The 15,059-nt window shown below is 60.5% G+C and overlaps 1 protein-coding gene across 2 annotated transcripts in view; it reads left to right on the plus strand.

Annotated features, from left to right (window-relative positions):
* The window catches only part of SAMD11 (sterile alpha motif domain containing 11), a 68,740-nt gene that overhangs the window by 50,668 nt on the left and 3,013 nt on the right, over positions 1 to 15,059 (plus strand). For both annotated transcript variants that reach the window (XM_058039223.1, XM_058039224.1), the window contains exons 8-13: positions 522 to 669; positions 8,261 to 8,376; positions 8,821 to 8,899; positions 9,171 to 9,850; positions 14,064 to 14,188; positions 14,912 to 15,022. In XM_058039223.1, coding sequence (XP_057895206.1) covers positions 522 to 669; positions 8,261 to 8,376; positions 8,821 to 8,899; positions 9,171 to 9,850; positions 14,064 to 14,188; positions 14,912 to 15,022 — 1,259 coding nt within the window. The remainder of the gene's footprint in view (positions 1 to 521; positions 670 to 8,260; positions 8,377 to 8,820; positions 8,900 to 9,170; positions 9,851 to 14,063; positions 14,189 to 14,911; positions 15,023 to 15,059) is intronic.

Below are 15,059 nucleotides of genomic sequence, written 5' to 3' on the forward strand. Positions count from 1 at the left end.
AACAGACCGGGGAAGGGGAGACAGACAGGGGAAGGGGAGACAGACCGGGGAAGGGGAGACAGACCGGGGAAGGGGAGACAGACCGGGGAAGGGGGAACAGAACGGGGAAGGGGGAACAGAACGGGGAAGGGGAGACGGACCGGGGAAGGGGAGCAGACCGGGAAAGGGGGAACAGACCGGGAAGGGGAGACAGACCGGGGAAGGGGGAACAGACCAGGGAAGGGGAGACAGACCGGGGAAGGGGAGACAGACCGGGGAAGGGGGAACAGACCGGGAAAGGGGGAACAGACCGGGGAAGGGGGAACAGACCGGGAAAGCGGGGAGCAGCGGAGCCGCCGTGGCCCGGGGGCTGCGGGCACGGCCGGGAGCGGCCCCGGGGCGCAGCGGGTCCGTGTGTCCAGCGGTCTCGGGGAGCAGGGGGTCCGTGTGTCCGTGTGTCCGAGCGGGGCTCGGGGCCGGCCAGCAGCAGCTCCAGCAGCTCCTCCAGCATCTCCTGACCGTCGGCTCCCCCGTGTCCCCAGATCTGCTCCGGGCGCGGCAGGAGGCGGCGGCGGCGGCGGCGCGGACCCCGGGCGCGATGGAAGCGCACATCCCCTCGGGCAGCAACTCGTCCAGCCAGCGCAGGAAGCAGGGCCTGCCCCAGCACCGCGACAGCCACTTCCCCGACAGGTACCGGGCACGGCCCCGGGGCGGGGTTTGCCGGGCCGGGAGGGCTGGGGTGGGATGGGATCAATGGGATGGGATGGGATCCATGGGATGGGATGGGATCAATGGGATGGGATGGGATCCATGGGATGGGCAGTTTGGGAGTCACCGTGCCTGGAAGCGTTCAACAAGCGTGTGGATGTGGCACTGGGGATGTGGTTTGGTGGTGACTATGGTGGTGTCCATGGTGGCTGGACTCTGTGGTTTTAGAGGGTTTTTCCCGAATTTGGGGTTGTGTAATTCGGAGCTGGGCAGAGCTGATTTCCCTGGCAAGGTGTGACTGTCTCCTCTGGGGGTTGTGCAGGTGATGGGTGGGGATGCTCCTGCCCCGCTCTGGGGTGTCTCTGTGGAAAGGGGGGAGTCTCTGCCTGTGCACATCCACATCCAGGGGAGTGAGTGCCAGGCTGGGATGATCCCAAAGCTGTGCTGGAGGTGCCACTCTCACCTGTCGGTGGGCACAGAGCAAGTGGAGGTGTTGAAGTTTGCATTTCGTAGCATCCCCGGATAATGAGAGAGGAGAAACGCTCTGAGGTGGAACAGAGGGAGAAGAAGTTTTCTTTGTTAGGGAAAGGAGCCTCAGCTTGCCTCTCCCACTGCCGGGAGTGCTGGAAAGCTGATATCCCCCACCCCCAGGAAATTCTAGCTCATTTATCTTGCTCTGTGCCACGAGCCATTCCCTCTGCAATCAAGAACTTCAGAGGGAAATTAAATTAAAGCTGTGTGCGTTCCTGACAGCGATGGAGGGGCAGGAGGGGGCTGTGGGGATGCGCGGGCTGTGCATGTCGTGGGATGAGCAGTGAAGGGCTCTGGCATTTCCACTTCTTTTGGCTTTTGTGCCGGGCTGGGGGCAGAGCGGGCTGCACCCTCAGCCCTGCAGTGAGTGCACGGGTGTGCCGAGCCCAGAATTCCCCCACTCAGAGCCTTGGAGATCCCGCCTGGATTTCCTGCTCTCCCAGCAGCACCTTGGCACTGTGGAGGGGCCGGGCAGCTCTGGAAGGCTCTGTCTCTCCCACAGCGTGTGCTTTGGCTAAGCCAGGCCATAAATCCCAGCTCCTGAGCAGACCTGGGAGGAATGCAGGCGCGGAGGAGCCTCCTGCAGCCGCTTTCCCCGGCGCTGTGTGGGCTGGAGAGGAGCCAGCCCGGCCCCGGGGCTGCCTCAGAAAGCGTCCCCGGCAGGCTGGGGGCTGCTCTGGGGAGGGGGCTGCCATTAATTAATTATTAATTAATTGGAGGCTGCTTGTGGGGAGGTCCAGAGGAACCCAGGGGTGCCATTAATTAATTAATTATTAATTAATTGGAGGCTGCTCACGGGGAGGGGCTGCTCGTGGGGAGGTCCATGTAATCCCAGGGGTGCCATTAATTAATTAATTATTAATTAATTGGAGGCTGCTCATGGGAAGGTGCTGCTGGCAGGAGGGGTGAACTGAGCTTGGGGAGGTCCAGGGGTGCCATTAATTAATGAATTAATTATTGCATCTTTGCTGGTCAGAAAGGGGCTGGGAGGTTGGCTCTGTGGGGATGAGGCACACAAACACACAGATACGGATTTTCTTGGGCCAAGGTCGTGGTTGTGGCAGAGTGGTTGGTGCCTTCATCTCTGCGCTCCCTGGAGTCAGTGGAACTGAGGCATCCTGCCAACAGCAGACCCAAGGCACAGTCTGCTGGAGAATTCATTTGGCTTCGTGGTTTTGGTTTCCTGGATCCCTTTGGAGATGGATCCAGCTGGGATGCCAGGGCCTGGCGGCCTGCTCGGGAAGATGCTCGAGTTCGGTGTTATAAAAAGACTTGGAAGAGGAGAGGGTACAACTGAAAGGTGCCACCGTAAGCACCCCAGCCTGGAGCTCCTCCATCTGCACGCTGCTGCCTCTCCTGCAGGGCTGGCAGGTGGCTGTACCCTGCAGAGCTGCTGGGGTGCTGCTCCTCGGCTGTGCCTCCAGGGCCTGTTGGCAGAGTTCTGCTGGGCTCCTCCAGCCTGGCATTTCCTCCCCGGGGTGCTCATCCCTGCTTCTCTCTGCGCGGGGAAACATTCCTCTTGAGGGGAAATCTCCCATGGCCTGCACGGAGAAGGGCTCGGAGAGGAGCTAGGGCAGGGCTGGGTGAGATGCTGGACTCTGTGCTCACTGGGCTTGGAGAGGAGCTGGGGCAGGGCTGGGTGAGATGTTGGACTCTGTGCTCACTGGGCTTGGAGAGGAGCTGGGGCAGGGCTGGGTGAGATGTTGGCCTCTGTGCTCACTGGGCTCGGAGAGGAGCTGGGGCAGGGCTGGGTTCCTGTGCTGCCCTCTCTGCTCACTGATGTGAAGCTCCTTGGCTGTGTTGGGTGCGTTTTTCTGTGCTGGCAGCTGTTGGGAGTTGGTTTTTGTGCCTGCACTGTGGGCTCTGGGGGTCCCACCCCTCTCAAGGGAGCAGAGGGCAGAGCCAGGCAGGTGCTGAGGCAGGTGCTGGCACAAGCAGCGTGGCTCTGAGCAGGCAGGGGGAGCACAGCTCATCCCCCAGGAGCCGGGGGAGGCAGCAGGAGTGCCAGGAGCACGGAATGTGCCAGGCTGAGGTGCCAGCAGCACCCCCAGCCCGGGCTCCTGGGAAGCCCAGCCCCTTGGCAGCACTGAGCTGGGCTGGGAGCCCGAGAGAGGCACCCCCTAAAACACCCCCTGCCTCCCTGCAGGGGCTGACAGACACCCTGCACCAGCCAGAGGCTTCCTCTCAGCAGAGATGTGCCCAAAATACCCAGCCTGGCTTTTTGGATTCCCTTCCTCCCATCTGCTGTTGCTGCGGTTTGTTCTCCACCGCCTCATTCCTCCTCCCTGCTCTGGGGAGGTTTTCCTTTTCCTGCTGGCTCCTTGGGCTCAGCTCCTGCCCTCTGTGGGCATCATCTCCTGCCCTTTGTGGGCACAGCTCCTGCCCTCTCTGGGCACAGCTCCTGCCCTCTGTGGGCATCATCTCCTGCCCTTTGTGGGCACATCTCCTGCCCTCTCTGGGCACCATCTCCTGCCCTTTGTGGGCACCATCTCCTGCCCTCTGTGGGCACCATCTCCTGCCCTGTCTGGGCACCCCTCCTGCCCTCTGTGGGCACCATCTCCTGCCCTTTGTGGGCACCATCTCCTGCCATCTCTGGGCACCATGTCCTGCCCTCTGTGGGCACCATCTCCTGCCCTTTGTGGGCATCATCTCCTGCCCTCTGTGGGCATCATCTCCTGCCCTGTATGGGCACCCCTCCTGCCCTCTGTGGGCACCATTTCCTGCCCTCTCTGGGCACCATCTCCTGCCCTGTCTGGGCACCCCTCCTGCCCTCTGTGGGCATCATCTCCTGCCCTCTGTGGGCATCATCTCCTGCCCTCTCTGGGCATCCCTCCTGCCCTCTGTGGGCATCATCTCCTGCCCTCTGTGGGCACCATCTCCTGCCCTTTGTGGGCACCATCTCCTGCCATCTCTGGGCACCATCTCCTGCCCTCTGTGGGCACCCCTCCTGCCCTGTCTGGGCACCATCTCCTGCCCTTTGTGGGCACCATCTCCTGCCCTCTCTCGGCACCATCTCCTGCCCTGTCTGGGCACCCCTCCTGCCCTCTGTGGGCACCATCTCTCTCCTGCTCTCACCCAGCCCAGCCCTGTGTCCCCTCTCCTCTCTGCAGGCTCTGTGGTGCTGATTTCTGCCCTGCCAGGATCCCTCCTCCCTGGTTCCCACCTGGCTGAAGGCGCTGCAGAGCAGAGGCCAAAGATCCTGCCCTGGTTTAAGCAGTTTGGTTTCAGCAGTCTGCGTTTTGAGGGGGCAGCACAAAGCAGCCCCTCTCCAGTGCCAGCACGTGTTCTTTTCCTGCCTGGAAATCCCAAACAGCATTTCTAGCAAGGCCTTTGATTTTATTTATTCTCCCTTGCTGGCAGTGTCTGGGGATGGCAGAGCAGCCAGGAGCTCTGTGCCTCCTGCCTGTTACCTCGGGTTTAAAGTGTCTCTTCCTATCAAATGCAGAGCAGAAGAAAGCAGAGCTTTCATGCGTTCTTTGCCCCCCTCCCTTCCCTCTTCTTCCATCCGTTCTAAATTTATTTCCATGCCTTGCCGGTTTCAATCTGCATTTCCTGACCCTCTCACATCTCCAGTCACAGCCTGTGCTCCCAGCCTGCCCCCAGAGCCTGGCTCCAGCCTGGGGAGGATATCATGGGGTTAAAGTGAAAGGCTTGGTTTTAACAGTATAATGTGTAACCCCATAATGACTTTAAATATTGATTATTTGAAGGCCATTAGTGCTTATTGTTAAAGAAAAGTCGATACTTTTTAAGCCTCGCGAACCATTTGTCTCCTGTTAAAGGACATATCAAATTTAGCAGCGTGCAGTGCAAATCCCCTAATACCCAGCTCACAAGCCTCCAGCTGGCATTTCAGGGGGGGAAAAGGAAAAGGGGGCAGGGGGAGGAATGTGAGCAGCACAGAATTGCTCTCTTCCAGGGAAGGACAAGGCTTATCAGATGTAATTGCCAGGGGCTAAATTCACCTCCTCAGAGCAGGGCACTGCAGTTCTGACTCTGAGCCGAGGAGAAAGAGGAGGAAGGGATTTGGGAATCTGATGGGGGATCTGAGGCTGGCGGGTACCTGGGAGGGGATGCAGGGTCGGTGTTTGCTGCACACCTGGCTGAAGGCACAGCAGCCTTTGCTGAGGTCTCGGGGGCTTTGTGCTCTGGCCTTGCCAGTTCTTCTCCCAGCTGGCTGGCAAGGCTGGGAGGGTGCCCAGGCTGTGCCAGGGCACAGCGTGGTGCTGCTGCCTTCCTCCTGTGCCAGGGATGGGCAGAGGGGCTGGCAGGGAGCAGGGCAGGCTCCAGCAGGTTCTGTGCCCATGGGTGGCTCTGTGGGCTGGCACAGAGGGTCTGTCCCTCGTGTCACACAGCTGAGGGGCTCCCCGGGGCTCTGCCCGGCCCAGGAAGGCAGGGAAGCTCTGAGGGAATGAACCGCAGAGTCTGGAGCAGATGTGAATTCCTCAGGGATCAAAGTCGTGCCCGTAGCACAACATGAAAGCATCAAAACAACCTGGGGAGAGCATTGGGCTGCCAGCATGGGAGAACCTCTCCTTTTCCAGCTCCCAGCCCTGACCCCATCCCACCCTCTGCTCCCTGGGCACAGACTGGCACCAGCCAAGGAGCTCCTCGGTTTTTGGGCTCTCCATGGGCAGCGTGGCTGTCCCGCAGCGCCCTGCACATCCCCAAGGCAGGCGGGGGAAGGAGGGCACGGCCACGCGATGGTTAACAGCGGCTTGATTTCCTAAATTGCTTCTTATAAAACGACCAGCACGTCTGCCAGGCTCGTCTCGCCGTGATTACAGCTAATTACGATCGAGCGGACACCTCGGAGCCCCCATCACGCCGCTTTAATTGTCCCTCATTCATCGGCGGGCCGGCCCGGGTGGCAGCAGCACTTGGCAGCCCCGCGACCGCGGCCCGGCTAATTGCGAGGCCTCGGGGATCGGGGCAGGTGATTACACACTTCACGGTGTAATTACATAAGCATCGCTTGGCTGCTGCCCCGGCTCGGAGGCGAAGGTCGAGCGCGGCGTTACCTGAGATTAATTGGAGCTGCCAGCGGCGCGCGGGCGGCATTAACATTGCGGCAGCCGCGATCGATCCGCGCCGCGCCTCCAGACACCGCCGGGGCGCAATTAGGTTAGGGCAGAGCCGGGGAGGGGGGCACGGAGCCGGAGAGGCCGCGGGGAGGGGGCGCCGGGAACAGAGGGGCTGGGGAGGGGCAGCGCAGCCGGCTCGGTGCGGTGTGGTGGATGCACAGAGTGGGGTAAAGTGCAGCTGGGAAGGGCTCTCCTCGCCCACCTTGTGCTCAGGAATCCTTGTCTGGCTGTCCATGGGCTGTCCATGCCCATGAACTGTCCGTGGCCATGAGCTGATCCATTCCTATGAGCTGTCCATGCTCGTGATCTGATCCATTTCCAGAAGCTGATCCATTTCCATGACCTGGTCCATGCCTGTGGATCTGATCCATTTCCACGATCTGATCCATGGCCATGACCTGATCCACATCCATGAACTATCCATGCCCATGTTCTGATCCATGCCCATGAACTATCCATGCCCACGATCTGATCCATGCCCACACTCTGATCCATTCCCACAATCTGATCCATTCCCACAATCTGATCCATTCCCATGAGCTATCCATTCCCACAATCTGATCCGTTCCCACAATCTGATCCATTCCCATGAGCTATCCATTCCCATGAGCTATCCATTCCCATGAGCTATCCATTCCCACAATCTGATCCACGCCCATGAACTATCCATGCCCATGTTCTGACCCACGCCCATGAACCATCCATGCCCACGATCTGATCCATGCCCACACTCTGATCCATTCCCACAATCTGATCCATTCCCACAATCTGATCCATGCCCATGAGCTATCCATGCCCATGATCTGATCCGTTCCCACACTCTGATCCATTCCCATGAGCTATCCATTCCCACAATCTGATCCACGCCCATGAACTATCCATGCCCATGTTCTGATCCACGCCCATGAACCATCCATGCCCACAATGATCCATGGATGGCCAGGATGCTCCTGTTGTCATCCCCCCGCAGCAGCGCCTCTGCACGTGCTGTGCTTGTTGCAAAGTCACAGGCACCTTCTGCCTCCCTGTGCCTTGGCCTGCAGCCTCTCCCAGAGCAGATTTTTGCAGGGAGATACTGTAAAATGAAAATAAACGGCCCGGCACTTGGCTGTGCCTCTGGATGCCCTGCTGAAGGTAATAATGTTGTAAGTGGCCATCAAAAGGAATTAAGAGACGTGCAGCCGGAAAGCAGATTTGCTTGCAGGCTCCCAGGGCAGATTTGACTAATGGAAGAGACCTTGGCTCTTATTCCCTTCCTGCCTTTTTTTCCTGCTTTCCCTGCTGCTGCAAGTGCTTCCTGCCTCTCTCCAGGATTGTCCCCTTCCCACCACCCAGTGCTGCCTCTCTGAGTCTCCCCAGCCCCTGGCGTGTGCTCTGACCATTCTGCCTGGCTTCACCCGCCCTTCTCCAGCAGGATTCCTTCCCCCTGACCCCACTGCCCTTCCTGCTCACATCCCTCTCCTGTCTGTATTTCCCTCTGCCTCACTTCAGCTCTCCTCTCCATGATTAAAGGTCATCCCTTAGCCCAGCTAGGACAGGGGTTTCTGCAAGCCAGTGATGCTTTCAGGTCTTCCAAAACCCACTCCCCAAGCACAGAATTCCTTCTCAGGTGTGAGGCAGTGGAGGCAGAAACCCAAATGTGATGAGGGAGGGGCACATGGAGCATCCTCAGCCCTCCCTTTTAAGCTGCCAGGGCAAATCCTTTGGACAGCCCGGCTGAAAGGCCACAGGAGCAAAGGTGGGAAATGTGTGGGACCTGTGGAGTCCTGGCTGCTTTGTTCCCCTTTTGGTTCTGCTCTTTTTGCTTTTTTCTCTCCACTTCAGAAGCTCCGCATGAGGGTGAGGAGGCAGAGAGAGCCTCTGGGGCAGGATGCAGCTCATCTGGAGCCAAGATGTTCTTCCTGAGCCCTTGGGAGCCTCCAGGTTTCCAACAGGGCTTTATTTTGTGATTCCTGCAGGGAGATCTCCCACCCTCCGCCTCTGCTGTCGCCCCAGAACGCTCCCCACATCGCCCTGGGGCCCCACTTGAGACCTCCCTTCCTCGGGGTGCCTTCAGCACTGTGCCAGACTCCAGGTGAGCGCCCAGGTGATGCCAGGGCAGGGCAGAGAGCCTGGGACAGTCTGCCCTGCATCCACACAGGATTTCAGTGTCTCCCCATGGCTGCTGGGACAGTCTGCCCTGCAGCCACACACCCCACACACATTTCTGTGTCTCCCCATGGCTGCTGGGACAGTTTGCCCTGCATCCACACACCCCACACACATTTCAGTGTCTCCCCATGGCTGCTGTGCCAACTTGCCCCTGGTTCTGCAGCCAGAGGAGCAGATTCCTTGGCTGCTCTTCCTGGCCCTCCATGGGTGTTCCTGCCATGGCAGTGAGGGGGATAGCTGGGCTCTGGAACAAAAAGCAGCACTCAGGTGGGACACTCAGGTATCCTTTTTCCCCTTGGGGAGCTGGCCCTGGGGCAGCCAGGGGTCAGTGCTGACAGCAATAACCCGCAGTGTTCTCCCTGCCCAGGTTACGGGTTCCTGCAGCCGGCACAGGCAGAGATGTTTGCACGGCAGCAGGAGATGCTACGGAAGCAAAACCTGGCCAGGTAGGAGTGGGAAGGGCTGGGTTTGTCCTGCTGCGGGGTGAGCTGGGTGGGGATGGCACAGCAGGGTCCCAGTGAGGCCTGTGCAGGCATGGAGGTGCCAGCTGGCTCCCGCAAGGCTGGATGGGACCACGTTCTCCCAACCCCTCACCACAATCCCCTCTCCCCACAGGCTGGAGATGTTGGCCAGGTGTGGAGGTCACACCTCACTCCTGCGGGGCTGGGCTGGCACCACATTCCCCCGACCCCTCACCACAATCCCCTCTCCCCACAGGCTGGAGATGTCGGCCGAGCTGATCCGCCAGAAGGAGCTGGAGAACCTGCACCGGCAGAGGCTGCTGGCCGCCGACCCGCTGGGCCTGCACCCGGGGCTGCCCCCCGACCACCCGGCGCTGCGCAGCGTGCACGACGTCCCCGAGGGCCAGGCGCTGCGCGACGAGCTGTCCCGGCGCAACGCCATGCTGGTGCTGCGCCACAACAACGCGCCGCTGCTGTCCCTGGCGCCGGGCGCCGCCGGCCCGGCCAAGGAGCAGCCGCGGCGGGCGGGCCGCAAGGGCCCCTCGCAGGCGCGGGCCGAGCCGCAGGGCCCCGGCGAGCCGCGGGAGCCGCGCGCGGGCGCCCAGGACTGCAACGACGACGACATGAAGGACTCGGAGAGCGACGGCGACGACAAGGCCGAGGCGCTCAAGGGCGAGGGCGGCGCGGCCGCGGAGCCCAAGGAGGGCAAGGACGGCGGCGCGGGCAAGGCCTGCGAGGGCGCCAAGGAGGCGGGCGAGGCGGGCGCGGCGCCCGGCACCGTGCCCTGCGGCTCCTCCAGCGCCGAGTCCCCCAGCCACATGCTGGGGCCCGCCGTGGGCAAGGCTGAGGTGAAATACCTGCCTCCGACCTCGCTGCCCGCCCCGCAGCCGCTGCCCTTCGGCTTCCCCTACACCATGAGCCCCTACTTCCATGCAGGTGAGGCTGGGGAGGTGCTGGCGCGGGGCAGGGATGGGTTTGGCAGGGCTGGAATGCTTCCTGCTCATGGTTGTGGTTGCTTTGTGAGGTTCTCTTGGCTTTAAGGGAAGAGTTTGTGCATGGAAAGGGTTGTTGGGCATTGGAAGAGCTGTCCAGGGAGGTGGTGGTGTCACCATCCTTGTAAGTGTCCAAGGGCCCCTACTTCCATGCAGGCGAGGCTGTGGAGATGGTGGTGTGGAGTAGGGATGGGTTTCATGGAGCTGGAATGGGGGTTCTGGCCCCTGCTCATGGTTGTGGTTGCTTTGTGAGGTTCTCTTGTCTCTAAAGGAAGAGTTTGTGCATGGAAAGGGTGGTCAGGTGTTGGAAGGGCTGCCCAGGGTAGTGGTGATGGTGTCACCATCCCTGGAGGTGGCCAAGGAAGGATGGACGTGGTGCTCTGAGCTGGGGACACGGTGGGCATTGGGCAAAGGTTGGATTTGATGGCCTTGGAGGGTTCTCCAGCCTGGCTCCCAGGTGCCCTGTTCCAGGGCCGGGGCTCTTTGTGGTGCCTCTCTGTGTCACAGACACTGGGGGAGCTGGGCTGGATGGGACGGACAGACAGACAGACAGGGGGGTCACTGCCAGCCCTGAGAGAGGCTGGGGGTGGCACAAATGGGGTCTCACAGCCAGGGAGCCCCGCCAGCCCGGCCCAGAACCCAAACCTGCCCCAGCTCATTACCTGGCAGGGCAATTAGCAGGAGGCAGGGCACACGGGGAGGGAGAGGGGCTGTGCTGTGCTGTGCCATGCCGTGCCATGCTGTGCCGTGCTGTGCCGTGCTGTGCCGTGCCATGCCGTGCCATGCCATGCCATGCTGTGCCGTGCCGTGCTGTGCCGTGCTGTGCCATGCCATGCTGTGCCATGCCATGCCGTGCTGTGCCGTGCCGTTCCCCACACCAGGAGCTGCCTGCCCATCCCTCATTAGAGCTGCCTCCCAGGCAGCAAGGAGGAAGCGATTTTTCAGCGATTTTTCAGCGATGTTTCAGCGATGTTTCAGCGGCAGGCAGGTGGCCAGGATGATGAATATTCCTGCTGCCTCGGGCTGCCCAGCCTTGCTGCAGGAGCCGTTTCCTCCCGGCCATTAGAGAGGGCTGGGCTCAGCTCACGGTGCTGCTGGCCCTGTGGGGAGCTGGGCTGGGGCTGGCTGCCCTCCCTGCCTCCCCCAGCCGTGTGTGAGATGCTCTAATAGCCCATTTATTATTATCACTTTGGATTTATATCACCAGCACAGCTCCGGGCTGGGTTTCCCTGCCCTCCTCCCCTGCCTTGTGCCGCCTGAGCCAGGGCTGGGGGTCTCTTCCTGAGGGCTCTTTGGCTTCTGGCTGGTTTCACCCAGCGTGGGGCTGCTCTCCCTGAGGGTTTGTGCTGCTCCAGAGCGAATCCTCCCGCCTGCAAAGCCTCGGGAGGACGGGGGGTGTGGAGGATACAGCACCAGGGCTGGAGGTGGGAGCTCAGCAGCTGAAATGTTGAGGGTTGTATTGATCCAGCCGTCCTGGGGTGGGTGACAAATGTGTTCTGTGGCTCTGGGGGAGCACAAAGCACCCAGGGCAGGCAGGCAGGGCTGCACCCACCTGAACCCCTGTGCCACACAATTCCTGAACCCCTTTTTGCACCCATCTGAGGAGGGTGAGGAGCTGGAGGCAGCTGGAGGAGGAGCTGCTCTGTCCCTGCTCTGTCCCTGCTCTGTCCCTGCTCTGTCCCTGCTCTGTCCCTGCTGGTCCAGCTCCATTCCCAGAGCTGCTTTCTGGGGCTGTGGCTCCATGACCTCATCTCCTCAAGGCTTCAGCCTCCTCCTCCTCCTCCTCCCAGGGCCCTGTGCAGCCCCGTCCTCTGCAAGAGGTGAAGGATGGAGTGTGCAGGAGGCTAAAATCCTTCTATTGATTGCAGTCTGGAGAGCAATTAGCGCAGCCTTGTGCTGCTGCTGACCCCAGCCCTCACTGGGGGACGCAGGGGGTGCTCAGGGATGGGGATGGGGCTGGTGGAGCCCAGAGGTGGGCCGGTGCCAGGGTGGCCCTGTGGGGCCAGGGTGGCCCTGTGTGCCTGGGCTGGGGACACTGTCCTGGCACCGTGGGTTCCTCCCAGCCCCACAGGAGCTGCTGGGGCGCTCCCCAGTCCATTGCAGCCCCGGAGCATCATTTATCAGGCAGCCAGGCAGAGCAGGCCCGGCTCTGGTGCTGCCCTTGTGGCTGCTGTGAGCTGACAGGTCATTACTGCTACGGGAGCTGCAGCCCTGGCACCCATTTGTTCTCATTGTCTGGGCTGCCCGAGCAGGGAGGGGACACAGGGATCACAGGGATCACAGGGTGCTGCGGCTCCGGGTTAGCAGCCCCAGCTGTCCCCTGCCCAGGGACAGCCCAGGGAGCAGGAAATGGGAAGGAAATGTGTGGGAACGATTGCAGAGGCTGTGCCTGCTCCCTGGGCAGGCCCCGCTGCCCTGAAGCATCTCCCTGGCACCGTAGCTAACCCTGCAGATCCCGAGCTTTCCCTGCCTCCCTGCATGTGCTGGGGGCCCTGTGTGTGGCTCTGCTCCTTTCCCTGCCTGTTCCCTCAGCCCTGGGCTATTCCCCAGGGAATTGGCTGCTCCTTGGCCTGTGCTCCCCTCCATGGCTTTGTTGTATTTGTTTTTCCCTTGTGCTGTCCCACAGCTGTGGGCAGAAGCAGGGGTTATATCCATCTGATCCACCCGGGAGAAGCCCCAAGCCCACAGGACAGATCATTCTGTCATGACAGGCTCCTGGGAGAAATATTTTTCTCCTGGCAATTGCATTCTCCATGCGCTGAGCAGAGCAGCTCACACCCCTCATAAACTCTTTCCCTGCCTGAGAATCCTGGATGTTCTCATCCCTGGAAACGTCCTTGTGCTCTGCTGGTCCAAACAGCAGCCAGCAGCCAGTTCCAGGGGCTGGTGTTGGCTTTCCCCACCCTAAAGAGGTATTCTGTGGGAATTGGTTTGGTTTGTGGGATTTGGTTTGTGGGGTTTGGTTTGTTCTGTGCCCTCACCTTTCCCCCACAGCAGCTCTGAGTCCCTGAGTGTTCCTGTCCCCATTTCCACCCCCTGTGCCTGTCCCTGGCTCCCTTTGGGGTTTTTCTGGGTGTTCTGTCAGGCTGCAGGGCCGGGGGGCTGCCCCAGCCCCTGGGAGCCACTGTCACACCCTCTGGGTGACACCCTCTGTGTGACAGTGACAGGGCTGCAGGGGCAGCGCAGCTCGGGCTGGGCAGGGTGGGACTGGAGCCCTGGCAAGGAGCAGGAGCTGCCCAGTGATCCTGTTGTCATTCCAGCCCTGGGAATGGGAATGGGAATGAGCAGGAGCTGCCCAGTGATCCCGTTACCATTCCAGCCCTGGCAATGGGAATGGGAATGGGAATAATGGGAATGGGAATGGGAGTGGGAATGAGCAGGAGCTGCCCAGTGATCCTGTTGTCATTCCAGCCCTGGGAATGGGAATGGGAATGGGAATGAGCAGGAGCTGCCCAGTGATCCCTGTTACCATTCCAGCCCCGGGAATGGGAATGGGAATGAGCAGGAGCTGCCCAGTGATCCCTGTTACCATTCCAGCCCTGGGAATGGGAATGGGAATGGGAATGAGCAGGAGCTCCCCAGTGATCCCGTTACCATTCCAGCCCTGGGAATGGGAATGGGAATGGGAATGAGCAGGAGCTCCCCAGTGATCCCATTACCATTCCAGCCCTGGGAAGCAGCAGGAGCTGCCCAGTGATCCCGTTACCATCCCAGCCATGGGAATGGGAATGAGCAGGATCTCCCCAGTGATCCCGTTACCATCCCAGCCCCGGGAAGCAGCAGGAGCTCCCCGTTGTCATTCCTGGCACGTTCCAGGAGCAGGGCTGTTCCAGCAGCCCCGGGGCAGGCAGAGCTCTGTGCTCTGGGAGCACAAACTCCTGCAGGCTCCGTGCTGCCCTGCCCTCCCCGCTTCCCCCGCAGCTGAGCAGCATTGCACACATGAAATGCATTAGCTGGGATTTTTCCTTCCCTCCCCCAGCCGGGGACCTCCAGGAGGAAGAGGCCTATGAATTGACCCTGCCCAGAGCTTTAATTGACAGGTCATTAAAGATGAATGTGTGGCTGGAGACAGATATTCAGATTGCAGGCTGCTTGTTGTCCGTGTGGGATTTTAATGATTTATGTTCCTTTCTCCTCCCGTCCTTCCCACACCCCAGGCACCATGGGAGGTCTGTTTCTGGATGGGGAGGAGAGCCCAGCGCTGGAGGACATCAGCAAATGGACAGTGGAGGACGTCTGCAGCTTCGTGTCCAACCTGTCTGGCTGCACCGAGTACACTCAGGTACGCCCGAAAGGAGGAGCATCCTCCTTCCCCGGGGGTCTGCTCCCTCCCAGCTGGGCTGGTCCCTCCTGGGAGCTCCATCTCAGAGCCCTGAGGGCCTTCCTGGCTTTTATCCTCGTGGATTGCTGAGCCTGCTGCCGGCCAAGGGGTGGGATGGGGCCTGGGAGCTTCCCTGGAATGCTGTGGTTCCAGAGCCAGGAGAATGCTGGAAAGTTCCCTGGAATGCTGTGGTTCCAGAGCCAGGAGAATGCTGGAAAGTTCCCTGGAATGCTGTGGTTCCAGAGCCAGGAAACCCTGCAGGATTCCCTGAATGTTCATCATCCGAAACCAGGAGAGCCCTGCAGGATTCCCTGGAATGCTGTGGTTCCAGAACCATGTCTCAGGGAACTCCAGCACAACTCAGAGTTGCCCCAGCCTGGCTGGGATTCAGCTTTGTCTCTGCCCCCAGGGGATGCTTTTCCCAAGTGCAGGCTTTTTGTGGAGTGTTTCAGGGAGAGTTTTGGCTCCTGCAGAGGAGGGGAAGGCAATGGGAATGGGAATGGGTGCAGTGAGTTGTGCTGGGTCCAAGAGCAGAAAATCCCCCTGGCTCCAGAGGGATGGCTCCAGGCTGTGGGTACAGGGCTGCAAACACCCCTGGGGGATGAATCCAGGCTCTGAGGGTTTTGAGTTCACCTTTTCCAGGGTGCCAGGGTGGCTCAGGTGTGTCCCTGTGTGTCCCCTCAGGTATTCCGAGAGCAGGCCATCGATGGGGAGACCCTGCCCCTCCTGACAGAAGAGCACTTACTGAACAACATGGGGCTCAAGCTGGGGCCTGCCCTGAAGATCAGGTCACAGGTAGGAAAATCTCCTCTCCCAGAACAGGTGAAGCTGT

This window comes from Melospiza georgiana, chromosome 22 (genome assembly GCF_028018845.1).
Source record: "Melospiza georgiana isolate bMelGeo1 chromosome 22, bMelGeo1.pri, whole genome shotgun sequence".
NCBI lineage: Eukaryota > Metazoa > Chordata > Aves > Passeriformes > Passerellidae > Melospiza > Melospiza georgiana.